Source organism: Tasmannia lanceolata, unplaced genomic scaffold (genome assembly GCF_043159265.1).
Source record: "Tasmannia lanceolata isolate RefF3 unplaced genomic scaffold, GAP_Taslan_0.1 ptg000011l, whole genome shotgun sequence".
Classification (NCBI taxonomy): Eukaryota; Viridiplantae; Streptophyta; class Magnoliopsida; order Canellales; family Winteraceae; genus Tasmannia; species Tasmannia lanceolata.
The window spans coordinates 5,843,206-5,857,350 of record NW_027518688.1 but is presented as its reverse complement, the minus strand read 5'-3'; the positions used below and the strand labels follow the sequence as shown (position 1 = coordinate 5,857,350).

Genomic DNA, 14,145 nt, shown 5'->3' with positions numbered 1-14,145 from the left:
AGCGATTCTTTCGAAATTGGAGCCGAATGCCAAAATATCCCTCTCAAAATGACAAAAACCACCGTTTGTACTGTCATTTTATCGATTAGGTAGTCTAAGCAGTCTTCTTTTATTTTTGTTCTCTCGTCTCTGTGCCAAAGTTATGCCATTATAATACCCCACACATTAGGGATCTTAGGCCAAAGGATAAAAAATTATGCTGGCCCATAACCCATAACAATTGAAGCTTTCATGATTTTATTCAACCCTTTTGGCTGTAAGAAGTAAGAAGCCTCTCTTGCCTCCCTCCTGCAAGAAGAAGACCGATTGACATTTTCTTTTCTCTATATAATTGTGCTTATCTTTATCAACATGTACATCCTAATTAGGGTTAGGGTTAGCGACGAAGTAACCGAGCACACCGACAAGAGGTGCATTGATGTAAGTGGTGGGCTCTGACTTGCGGAAGTCGGCCCGATCATCTTCATATATGTCATCCTCCCCTGGGCCCCCCACGACTGCACCCACTAGAATGTTTTTGTTGGGCGTAGATGAGTTGAAGTATGTGGAGCCCTCCTTGCATGCAATGAACTGAGGGTGGTCTGCTAGAGATGGCAAGGAGGAGCCTCTGTGATGGATGCGATGTGGGTATCTGTCGCCGTACCCCACCATATATGACAAGTTCATGGGGTTGTCGCCTAAGATATAACCAACCTACAGGAGATTGAATTAGTTACTTTTAAAATAAGTAGACATACACTGGGGCGTTCAATGCCCTTAGTAAGGGCTAGTATACTGAGTAATTTGTGTGTAAATTTGAAAATCTTTTTTTGATCAGTAAATTTGCAATCTTAGGACCTCTTTGGAGAACTTAAAAATATTCAAATATACATATTGAAGAATAGTACAATGCGTAAGATTAGAAAAGTGTAAAACTAAGAGAAGAAGAATACCATTATCAAAACATGGGAGTGCAGATATCATATTCCTAGTTTTAAATATAGTTTCAAATTATTAAAGAAGCTTCAATGTTCTATTTGCCAATAAGATTGAATTAAAATAACCTTATTTGAAAATAGGGACTGATCTTCAAATATGAACCAGTTTAATTTTCTCTGGATATTTTGATCATGGAGGGAGATTCTCTTAGTGTTATTATGAAAAGGTTTTTCTTAGAGGTTCGCGGATGAGATGGGAGAAATTTTGGTCACTATAAAAGGTCATACTACTTATAAGTTTACATACGAGACTTGCAAAATTGGAAGGTGTTTTAGTATATAGAACGTCTCATAATGCACTTGCGAAATCGGAAGCTGTTTAAGTAGGTAGTCTCAGAATGGCACCTGCTTCTTCGCCTCCTGTCGGAGGGAGATGGGTCCGACACTAATACTCCCGCAATTGACAGTCTGATATGTTCTAGATAGATAGTTGGCATAAACGAGGAGAAGGAAGGCAATGGAGGTCACATGTTGCATGTTGCTCCCCCCTGGCTTGTAAATGAGCCCACCAGGGGTGTATTGTATGTGAGAGGAAGATGATTCTGGTATGAGGGTGCACATGAAACTATCTGCTGATTCCTTATACGATTGGAGAGAGAACACCTTTCCTTCGAGGAATTCCTGAAAATTAAACAACATTTTACCAAAAAAACTTCATGAATCGGACAATCTTAACCATTCGTTAAGAAGTCTTAAATGTGGATCGAACAATCAATGTATTCTTAACATTTCATCAGCAAACCATGTGAAACAACCATTTCTTCCCAGAGCTTAATCCTTTGGAGTAATTGGTTGTTTTCACATGGTATCAGAGCAAAAGTGTGAAACAACCAATTAATTCCAAAAGCTCAAGCCATTGGAGATGGCATTATTTAATCTTTTATACTTTAATACTCCCCCTCATGTGTGGCCCCACTTTTGGGTTGGCCATTCTATGTGAATTTGTAATCCTAGGACATGTGCTCTAATACCATGTGAAACAACCAATTTACTCAAAATGCTTAAGCCATTGGAGATAGCGTTATTTAATCTTTTATACTCTAAGAAAAAGGTTCTAGAGTCAAAATTCCTTGATATTAAAAGGGGCGATGAGTATGCATTTGCCCCCCTTATAACGTGATTTGACGTCAAAAAGCGTTAAAGTTGCCCATTGTTCACGTTATAAGGGGGGCGAATGCGTACTGCAGATGGGGTGAAAAAATCATCTCCCTAATAAAAATCCACATGATGGCTAACCCAAAAGAGAGGACACATGTGCCAGGTGTACTCCAACCCTAAAAAAGAGGGGCCACATGTGAGGGGAGTGTAAAAGTATAAAATATTAAATAACGCCATCCCCAATGGCCAAGGGCTTAAGCTTTTGGAGTAATTGGTTGTTTCACAAACCTCGATCAAATGGCTAGGATTTTCATAGATGGGGTCATAGGCAAAGTGGTTCCTATTAAATGAATGGTTCAGATGATGCTATTGTGTTGTAAATGCATAACTGACCTTGGATACAAGAACATTGAGTCCAGCATGTTTGTTGTCCCACCCGAATTCGTTGATATTGTCATCTGCTCCAAGAGTCTTGCCATTGTTTTGTATGTAGTTTAGATAAGAATCGTTCTGAGATGCCCTTCTCAGCCATGCTGCTCCCCAGAGCAACTCATCCTGGCAAAGTTAAAACTACAACCAGTATGAATAGCATTTACTACAACTACTACTACTCGTACTATTACGGGTACAAGGGACCTTAGCAGCTGTTTTATCGAGAGAAATGATTTAACTCTCAGATTTTGACATGGCATTCCTGTGTTTTTAAAGACTGGTGACATGGTATGTTCGTAGCAGGAGTGGAGTGCGACTCGGACTAGGTTGGGCAAGGTTGAAGCCAACTCTAGCCCAACCCGAGTTGGGATTACCTCAATCCTAACTCAATCCAACCGGAGCCTAGTGCTAAGGAGAGTCAATTAATCCTAACCCGACCTGCCTCTAAGTGTCCCAACCCGTCTAAATTGATTTTCCTAATTGGGTTGGTTGTGTTCAGTTTCTCCCTGGGAAAAAATACCAAAAAATAATAATAATAAAAAATAAAAATAAAATCATAACCCTAAGATATTGAAAATTACGATAAATTCCGATAAAATTAGGGGGAATTGAAGGGGGTCGTGTTGTGTGGGGTCAAGTTGCCCAAGGTCTCAACCCTAGCCTAACCCAAAATAAAATCTGGTTGGCTTTTCTCAACACCAACCCAACCAGAGAGTAAATGCCAATCCAACCCGAAATCGAGTGCGAATATTGATTCCCTACGTTAAATGTTTAAGTAAAATGAATTAGTTAATTAGTGGGGGATTATAGGCCCACCATATATACGTCACAACTCACACATGTACCGGTGCTCCCAACCATTCATCTCATGTACCCCACTGTGGATAGACCAGGTTCCCAAAATGGCATTGCTCTTACTAACATTTTATAATTATTGGAAAAGACTTTCAAAATGGCGATCGGTTTGGAAAATAAAGACAGGACAATTTCGTGGAAAGCCATTTCATGGCTAAGTTTTGTAGGAGAGAACTGCCACCTGGGAAGAATTAAATGAATAAGACAAAATCTGCTGAAAAGTGAGTTGTCTAGCTGTTGTCCCCAGCAAAAGTGAGAAGCCAAACGACTTTCTGCCAAATTGCCTGGCAAATCCCTTGTAATGTTTATTATGAGTTTTGGAAAGAGTTTCCGTATCTTTTCTTTTTTTTTAAAAAAAGCAGTGATCAAAATGATCAAATTACATTTATAGGAAACAGTTAAACTTTTGAAATAATAAAAGCAACCATTATAATAGCTGTAACGGCCAATGTGGAGCCACTCCCATTTGCCATTTGCCATTTGCCATTTGCCATTAGAGTGTTGGTCGAGAGTCATGGTGGGAAAAGGTTAACCACAGGCTGTCTAAAAATTGATAAAAAAAGGGCAATGGTATATTCGCACCCCCTATAGGATAATTCACATCCCTTTAATTTGAATTGACGTCAAAAAGCATAAAAGTCTGTCGCATGGCCTTCTTCTTTGACGTTTCTTTGACGTCAATAGATGATACAGGAGTGCGAATTATCCTAAACTGGGTGCGAATTTATCTTCTCCCTAAAAAACCATAAAGTTTGCTTTGAATCAGTTCCCCCCCCCCCCCCGCCCCGTAGGTATACTTTGATTATCTTTTATGCGATTTGCTAGGGACCATCGCAGAAGGCAGTTCACTGACCAGCTGTTGCATGGGAGAAGAGCCACATAAACTGACTTTCCAACAGATTTTGTCTTATTCATTTAATTGATCTGAGGTGGGTGCTCTCACCTCATTGAATTAAAATTCACTATGAAGGTGTGGCACATATTACACGACGCGAAGCCCACATTTTTCTAGGAAAAACGGTCACCATCTCTCATAATTATTTATTAGGGAAAAGGTACCAAATCACCCACTCTTTGATAGGAGAGAAAATTAACCCAATGCCTGAAACGACAAGGGAGGCGTAAATGGTGCTGAAAATCAGACTTAAATTTGAGCCCTTTGAACTGCAAAAAAAAATACAGAAAATGAGATTTTCTTGGCCTGCCGTTTCTATGGAGAGAATGAAAAGCCTTGCGGAACACGCCCTAGTTCTTTCTTAAAAAATGATGAAAAAGAAAAAACACGGCTATTCCGAGCATGGGTTACTTTTCAATAGGTTTTTTTAGGAAAAAGTACGGCTACACCTCTCAACTTCTTGACACGTTCAACAATAACAGTGTAGTTTCAAACTTGTTAGAAATGAAGTTAGGGTTACAGAAAGTGAGAAAGAAGAAGATGAGTGAAGGAGCTCCTCATGTAAATGATGTATATTAGGTTCATCTGGGGCAACATAAGTACAAAGATTATAATACCCTCACAATTACAGGTATACCTAAACTACCCTGATACATGTTATTCAACACTCCCCCTTAAGTTGAAGTGTATATACTATGAACTCCAGCTTGCTACAAAGAGCTACAACAACTAAAGAATATAATAAAAAAGAACATACATAAAAAAAAGTATACTAAGTCCATACACACATCCAGCTTGGTATAACACTCATCAAGCTGTTGTGGTGAATACATAATAAAAGCATAATATTAAAAAGGACAGCAGCGGCCACAGTAAACAGCATCGAGATCAATGGCCATAAAAAAGAGCAACTCCCCTGAATTACCACAACAACTAGATCGATCAAACATGGCCTCCCCTTGAATGAGACCACGGCAAACAAATCTACATATCACGAGCAATGGAGGCACCATGGAAGGAACAACTACGATCCAGCAAGTAAAAAGAGGGCACACCAAAAGTGCGCAAAAAGAACATCAGTGAAGCAACAAAACGGCAAGTGAAGAAGATAACAACCGATGGGGAAACCATCGGAGACAAGGTTGACGGGAAAATCGTCGCCTGAAGAGAAGTGATGGAGAGAGAAAAATGATAACCAACCAATGATGGGGAAACCATCGTCTGGAGACTAGGTCGACGACATGAACATCATCGCCTGAAAATGGAGCCAACTAACGATGGGGACTCCATCGCCCAAAAATGAGAGGACGGCAAGAAAAGACCCTCGCCCGTAAGAGAACCGACCAACGATGGATATGGAAGCCATCACCAGGAAAATAAGGGAGAAGCTAACCAACCAATGATGGGAAAACCATCATCTAGAGACAATGTCAGGGGCATAAATACCATCACCTAAAAGGGAGCCGACTAAAAATGGGGACACCATCACCTGGAAAAGAGATGATAAGGCACAAAGCCGAGAAAACATTAAGACTGACTAGGGAGCACAACAACACTCCCCTCAGGTGAAACTACATGAACCCAAAGATAACAAGATAAGGAGGACAATATCAAGATAACACAAAGAGATAAGGCATAAAGCCGGACAACACGAAGATACATGAAAATAAGACAACACTCCATCGAGAAGACAATACAACGACAACATCAATAGAAATAACAACACTCCCCTGAAAGAAAAGAAAAGGCACAAAGAACTACATGAGAACAACAAAGAACTACATGAGAAGACTCTCCGTCAAGCTGAAGGTCGAAAGCCTTCAACTTGTAACAAAACGAAGACAATCTACATATCACGAGCAATGGAGGCACCATGGCAGGAATAGCTACGATCCAGCAAGCAAAAAGAGGGCACACCAAAGGTGCGCAAAAAGAACATCAGTGAAGCAGCAAAACGCCAAGTGAAGAGGATAACAACCGATGGGGAAACCATCGGAGACAAGGTTGACGGGAAAACCGTCGCCTGAAGAGAAGTGATGGAGAGAGAAAAATGATAACCAACCAATGATGGAAAAACCATCGTCTGGAGACTAGGTCGACGACATGAACATCGTCGCCTGAAAATGGAGCCAACTAACGATGGGGACTCCATCGCCCAAAAATGAGAGGACGGCGAGAAAAGACCATCGCCCGTAAGAGAACCGACCAACGATGGATATGGAAGCCATCACCAGGAAAATAAGGAAAAAGATAACCAACCAATGATGGAGAAACCATCATCTAGAGACTAGGTCAGGGGCATAAATACTATCACCTAAAATGGAGCCGACTAATAATGGGGACACCATCACCTGGAAAAGAGAGGATAAGGCACAAAGGCGAGAAAACATCAAGACTGACTAGTGAGCACAACAACACTCCCCCTCGGGTGAAACTACATGAACCCAGAGATAACAAGACAAGGAGGACAATATCAAGATAAGACAAAGAGATAAGGCATAAAGCCGGACAACCCGAAGATACATGAAAATAAGACAACACTCCATCGAGAAGACAATACAACGACAACATCAATAGAAATAACAACACTCCCCTGAAAGAAAAGACACAAAAAACTACATGAGAACAACAAAGAACTACATGAGAACACTCTCCCTCAAGCTGAAGGTCGAAAGCCTTCAACTTGCAACAAAACGAAGACAATCAAGGCACCACACCTCTCTTGGACATTTTATCAAACACTTGGTGTGCGCCTTGAAAAACAACCCAAAATCTATGAAAGTCAAGAAAGAAAAGGAGAAAAACAAAGAAATGACAACAAGACAAGAACAAGAGAACAATAGAAGACAACACTTTTTTTTAAAGTGGATCTACACAAGTACAAAGGCATATAAGACAAACAATATAGAAAAGAGAGAAAAAGACAAAGATTTGGAGGTGAGATTGGGTGTGTTGGGAGCCATTTCCAAATGCGATGATGGTAAGAAAGTATGGTCAAGAAGGGGATTTTGGATTGTGAGTTGAGATTGGAAATTTTGAGTGGAAAGCCAAAAAGGGACTTGGAAGAAGATTTCATTCCAAATGAATTCAAAAGAGAAATAAATGAAAGATTTGGGTTTGGAATAGAGATTTGGGAGTAGAGGAGAACAAAAAAAAGGCTTGCTGCAACAATTTTCAATTTTTTTTGGGATACAAGAGATAGAGAGAGATTCGTGAGATGTAAAGAGACAGGTTTTACATAGCAGCGAGCGAGAAAGAGAGAGAAGAGGGTTGAGGGTATGACAAACCTCACCAAAAAGAGGCGTGTGGGATGAGAGATAGATAGATAGATAAGAGAACTATTCTTCTATTTTTCCTAGGATCTTTGCTCTGATACCATGTTAAATGAGGTTAGGGTTAGAGAAAGAGAGGAAGAAGAAGAGGAGTGAAGGATGGAGAGTCTCCACTAGGGAGCTCCTCATGTAAATGATGTATATATAGGCCCATATAGGGCAACATGAGTACAAAGACTATAATACCCTCACTACTACAAGTAATACCTAAACTACCCTAATACATGCTATTCAACAAAACACATCAACTACACCCCTGACTTTTCAATGTGTATAAGTTAGACCCCCTCTTTTGAAACACTATTAATACTAATTAAGATCTCATACCCCCATCAAAACCCCATACCCCAATTCGAACACTACCAAAAACACAGTGGGCCCATATTGTTTGGATGATCCAAAGCATTCATTTGATGGGCCCTAACATAGATAGGGTGTGCCCAAAAAATTAGCTTCATAGGATCATCCTAACTCTTCGATTTGTGGACGAACTGTCGACAGAGGGGTTCTAGCTTATACACATGAAAAATCAAGGGTGAGGTTGATGAGTTTGAAATTACAGGATTATCGTTGAATGTGTCAGAAAGTTAAGGGGGTGTAACTGTATTTTTCCCTAAAAAAATATTGAAAGTAGTAACCCATGCTCGGTATAGCTGTGTTTTTTCTTTTTCGGTTTCAATCATTTCTTAAGAAAGAAATAAGGTGTGTTTCGCAAGACTTTTCAATCTCTCCATAGAAACCGGTAGACCCGGAAAATCTCATTTTTTTAATGAAAATCTTTGACCTGAAAATATGTGTTTTCAGGAAACAATTTTCAACGTACCTATTTGGAGTGCAAGAATTTGAGGAAAATTTGGAAAAGAAAATATTTCTGAGAATTCCTACCTTGCACACGAAAAGATGCTTGGAAACAACCTATTCAGTTTATATAGCCTCTTTTGATTAGTTGGGACACCCAGCAGCAACAATGTACAAAAGGATTCACTGGGGCTGATTGCCATGTACACTGATGATGGGTGTCCCAAGTATACGTGGCAATCAGCCCCATTGAACCCTGCTGCTGGGTGTCCCAAGTAATCAAAAGGGGCGGATTTACCACTTCCCTATTTTTATCCAAACAGGCCTAATATTCATTATTTGTTCTCCATATGAATTTATTTGAAAGAACTTGGTGCGGAAAGGAACAGTGTGCAGCTCCTCTTCTTCTCATCATATCAAAGGGGTGCGGCTCTGTAGTATGAGCAAGTTTTTAAATTTCAACCGAAATCTGAAGTTTCGGTCCAAAATCGAAAAGCACTATACACTAAACGGTATTTTATTTCGATCGAAATTGCAAATTTTCGAAATTTCGTCCGAAATTTAATGGATTTCACCCAAAAATATGATTATTTAATATTATCCCTAAATTTCAGCCGAAATTTTGGTTTCGGTGAGGACCGCATTCCAAAACAAAAATTTAAAACCTTGAGTATGAGGCTTGTACTGCGAAGGACGTTTGCACTGTACAATTCTAGATGATGGGACCCATGAAATGATATGGGTCCATCATTTCCAGAAATGTACAGGTGAGCCCACCTTGGCAAAATCAACGGATTTATATTTTGATAATGTTTACGATTCAAACTTCAATGTTGAAATCAAAAGGTAAGGATTGGAAGCCTTACCTGATATCCATCGAAATCACAGTAAAACGGGCATACACCCGACTTAATGCCGGCATTGTCACTGTATGCTCCTTTGTAATTGTCGGCGAAATCAAAGACCCGAATTGCCGATTGTAAGAGTGTCTCTGAGTAAGCTGGATCAGGTGATTTGAACACCATCGAAGAGGCCGATAGAGCCGCTGCAGTCTCGCCTGCGACATCTGAACCAGGGTTATTTACATCTATGCTATACACGGTTCGAGCTGTGTCCATGTCTTCAGGCCTCTCCCAGCAGTTGTGATCTTCAATCGGATTGCCTACCTGAAAATTAAGTATGTATCTATATCATTTTCTTATTTAAATTAGAGGAAGGACTTTCCTAGAAGAAGAGCTAAAGTGGCACCTTAGGATGTGACTCTTTCACATGTTAAATTTTTCAAAATTTGATCTGGGCTGTCGATCCAGATCAGTGAGATTTGATCCCTAATGACTGCGATTTGGACTGTAGGATCACGCTCGGGATGTATCCAACAGCTAATGCTCAATCGGGTGCGATTTGGAGCATAGGATCGCAGGTGACGGCTAGTGTCCTATCGGTTGCAATCTGGATCATGTGATCTCGACCAGTCGCATACCAACGATAAGAAGTCGATCTGGTGCGATCTGGTCTGTAGATTGGATTTGGGAATCCCTAGTATCTCTTGTAACTTTACTTTTATTTTTGTTTTGAGGCAAAGTGGTAAGTCCCTCAATTGTACTTCTTTTATTTGCCAGTAAAATTTCAGGTGCGCTCGTGTTTCTATCTAAGTTCCGAGTAAAAAATTGAGAAATTTTTCTAGTTAATAAGATGCATGGAGCTCAGATCCTACCATGCACGTGGGGTCATCTTGGACATCTATGTCCCTAAAATTGATCTAAGCTGACTATCTTAAATGTCTGATCAAAGCCACAAACAAATAATAAAAACAATAATAAATGATATTCACAATCCCTTGTTTGGGTAATGGCACTCCTCAGTTGTTAATCACTTCTTTTATTAGCTGTTATAGCTTTTTGAAACTTGTAATGGCTTTTAGAGGAGTGCTAAACTGAAGTAAACCGTTGCAAAAAAACAAATGCAAGGCACCACATTGGATCAACATCACTCACCTACATTAACTTCACATATATTATGCTAGTTAATGAGTGACGTTTCTCTCACGGGGGTGTCCTTTTGGTGGTATTTTTTTCTAGAGACACCCTTCTATTTAGCATCCCTCTTGTTTTAAAGAGCATGTTTCCCAGACATGAAAGCTTTTTTTGGAATTTTATTTTCAATGCAAAATGATTTTCTAACGTTTATACATCTTTTCTTTGGACATGTTTGGCAGACATGAAAGTTTTTTTCCATGAAATATTCGTTTATGAAAAGTGGCGGAACAGAGCCGAGAGAGAGAGAGAGAGAGAGAGAGAGAGAGAGAGAGAGAGAGAGTTGGGAAGGCATGAGTGCGGAGAAAGGTAAGAATGGCTAAAAAACATGGAAAAGAGTTGGGAAGGCATGAGTGCGGAGAAAGGTAAGAATGGCTAAAAAACATGGAAAAGAAAAACTATACTACTGCTATTTCAAAAAAAAAAAAAAAAAACTATACTCAAATAGAGTTTTTGTTTTCTTTATTTTTCTGCAGCTTGGCACCATATCTTTGCTTACGCCCAATTCTCTCACTCTCCCTATCCCTGTCAACACTTGGTATCTATTATTTTATAGAATAAAAAATACGTGGATACCACACATGGCCTTAGTTAAAAATAATTTCAGGTAAAACTTTATAATCATTTTGCTTAAAATATGTTAGCTGAAAAGCTTTTTATCATGAATTATTTTCTCTTGGTTGTTAAACATGCCCAAGAGACTAATAAAGTATTTAGGTAACAAAATAAGAGTGCAATTTAACAGAGGAATGTATGGCACCAACTACGGCATAGTGGACCCTCCCATAATTAATCCGAACTGGGTCCCAAACATCTTTAAATGGAATTGTCCAATTAATAAGCCTTGCTTTGGATCTCTTATAGCCCAAAAATTATGTCAATCATGCAATTCTAAGTTCAAATTATGCGTTATTGTCGCCATTGATCAACGGGGCCAAAAATACAATATAGAGGAAAACAATATAGAGGCTATGGCTTACATTCAACCATGAAAATGCACATTATTTTAGGGAAATGATTTAAGCACAACCATGTTTTGATAAATGCGCTCATGTATGTTGTCTTTTAGTATTAAAAGAGGTGTAAAAGGTTATTAAGGATCTCAAAGATAAGAAACATGAGGGCATGTATCAAAGCATGTTTGTGCTGAAATCATTTCCCTTTTTTTTTATCATTACAGTCGCATAATTGGCGTGATTTTTACCATTGGAGATCCAATGTAAGGCATCTCAAACGAACGGTTTGGATCAACCATAGTTGGGACCCACACCTCACATTGTACAAAAGCATTCCTCATTAAACAAGTTGGTGCTGTTATCATTTGCCTATGTGAAATGCTCCGCACACAGCAACAAGAAATTAATGGAATAGATGGTTTGGATCAACCCGCTCAAAGTAATATTTGGTGGGACCGGCTCTCAAGGGTCATTTTCTTCAAAAAAATATGCTATTACAAGAATACCGTATCCTTTTACGAGAAGGAAAAATAGAACTGAAAATCACCGAATATACGCTTAGATTTTGCCAAGGACACAGCAAGTCAAATTAAAAAACCACCGAAGACCCCTGCCCTTTGCTCCTTAGCCCAAACAACACGTAATAATTCGTATCACGGGTTCCTTCTGGTATCCCCAAAATACCCCTTAATTTTAGGATAATGCCACCGAAAAAGTGATGACCTTCCCGGCAGAAGAGCAAAAAAAAAAAAAAAAAACCGGCTAAAAGGACAGAGTGATATGGTAAGACCTGTCTGACCCAACTCTTAATTGATTCTTTGTATACTTCTAAAACTTAATTGCTCATAATCTTAAATGCAAACGATTTTAAAGCTAAATACAATTACTTGCAGATAACAGTCATAGTTAATGGCTTCCAAAGAGGAAAGAGGCCATGACACTCGACTTACAAATAAGATTAACTCAAAATAATTTTATTTACAAATAAAGTGTCATTTTGTCTTTCTAGTCAATTAGGTATAATCTAGGTGTTCAAATGGTTCATTTGAATAAATTGAAACCCTTCTTAGTGAAATCTTCTTTTAGCCAGGCTTGGATAGAATAGCAGAGCAAGAGCAAATACAAGTATAATAGTATAACAATGCAAAAATGCGTTCGTCAAAGATGTTCGATTTATGAAATACCTCTAATTTTTTGGAGTATTAGTGGTCGCGATACATACCTGTACAAAGACGCGGCCGGGTTGGGAGACAGTCTTGAGGAGATAATCAGTGGCCCAACGGAGTGCAACAATGGCATTGTTTTGCTCAGCAGAGGGCATCAAATCCCCAAATTCAACAAGGCTCCACGCTAACATTGTAGTTGTGAAGGCCATCGGAAAACCAAACTTGATATTATCTCCGGCATCATAGTAACCACCCTCCAAATCCACACCATTTTCTGACCCATCGGAAAGAGCGGAATTCGCCCGCCAAGTAAGCCGTTGGTCTGCCGGAATCCGGCCAGATCTTTGGCCTTCGAAAAACAAGATGCACTTAGATAATGCATCAAGATAATCATGATTTGTGGACTTTGCAAATGGCAACTGTATAAGAAGAAGAGGAAGAAGATAAAGAAGGGGAGGTTTCATTTTCATTTGTTGTTTGGTTGTTTGTTTGTTTTTGGGTTGTAGGGTTGAGAGTTATTTATAATAAGGGGTGGAGAGAGTAGAGTTGGAGAAGGTCCACGGGGGAGAAGAGAAAAGAAGGGGATTGTGAGTTAGGGTTAGGGAGGGAGGCGTGAATGAGCCGACATGACTGGAAGTGTCAGTTTACTCACATGAACCCACTACTGCTCAACCATAACAATCGGTGGGGCCTTTATTGAGAGATAAAAGAGAAAAGTGTTGTTTCTGATCAATTGGGTCAGGGAACGTCTGGAATAGAATAAAAGGGTGCTGTTATAAACAAATGAGAGAAAGAGGGGGTATAGACTTAGGTCAATCAAAATAATAAAATGACTCATTTTTATGTAATAGTCTAACAGCTACTTTCCGGCCAAGAACAAGAAGTGAGCATATGATCGGATCCGTTCAACCTACTAGCAATCGCTTGGCCCGCCCATTGCTATTTACGGTAACTTGATCAGACGATCTTAGGCCCACGAACCGTAAAGCCTTGTTTTAGGGTTTTGCCAATAGTTATATTGCCGACAGGAGGGGCCAGGTTCATGTGGGTCACCTCATGAAGATTTACAAGATAAAACAATCTTGATTAGACGGGCATGTCTGCTTGCGGGATTGAAAAATTGATGGTTAGGATTCATTTTGGTAGTGATTGTTCCACTAGACACACCTAGTTTAAAACCTGAAAAAAGGAAAGGGCTACATAGTGAGATGTTTAATAGCCGCAGTGTGGTTAGTAACTAGTTATATGGACCCTCCACGAGAAAAGGAAAAACAGTACTAAGATAGGGTGAGTCTGGTTGACTCCATTGAGTTTTTTTTTTTTTTTTGAAGAGGGCAACAGAATATATATATATAGATGTATAAACAGAACCGAGATGGTCCTGAAGGAACAAAGAGAATAGAAAGATAGCAATACAATAAGTCAAGGAGGGAGATAGTCAAAGCACTCAAACTCGACCCGAAAAACGCCTTTCTTGGCAGGGAGTCGGCATCCGCATTGGCTGATCTCCTGACATGGCAAAAATTATGGAGGAGTCCTTAGATCTATCCTCTATCTCCTCTAAGAGAGGCAAAAATCGCCATGGGGGAGAAGCGGCGCCCGA

General features: G+C 39.6%; 1 protein-coding gene across 1 annotated transcript; it reads right to left on the bottom strand.

The window, feature by feature from the left end:
- Positions 1-214: 214 nt before the first annotated feature.
- On the bottom strand, positions 215-13,243 carry GH9B18 (glycosyl hydrolase 9B18). Its single transcript, XM_077390087.1, has 5 exons — positions 12,599-13,243; positions 9,254-9,553; positions 2,469-2,630; positions 1,323-1,598; positions 215-693 (listed from the first exon to the last, which is right to left on the bottom strand). Exons 1-5 carry the CDS (start codon positions 13,010-13,012, stop codon positions 361-363), a joined length of 1,485 nt encoding a protein of 494 aa, XP_077246202.1. The 5' UTR covers positions 13,013-13,243; the 3' UTR covers positions 215-360.
- Between the last annotated feature and the right edge of the window lie 902 nt (positions 13,244-14,145).

Bases quoted from the DNA above. Each gene is read 5' to 3' on its own strand.
- GH9B18 (XM_077390087.1), bottom strand. From the start codon at position 13,012: ATGAAAATGAAACCTCCCCTTCTTTATCTTCTTCCTCTTCTTCTTATA. The intron at 2,631-9,253 runs GTAAGGCTTCCA...TAACTTTGCCAG, and splicing joins GTGATTTCGATGGATATCAG to GATGAGTTGCTCTGGGGAGC. The intron at 694-1,322 runs GTGCCATTCTGA...AATCTCCTGTAG, and splicing joins GACAGGAGGCGAAGAAGCAG to GTTGGTTATATCTTAGGCGA.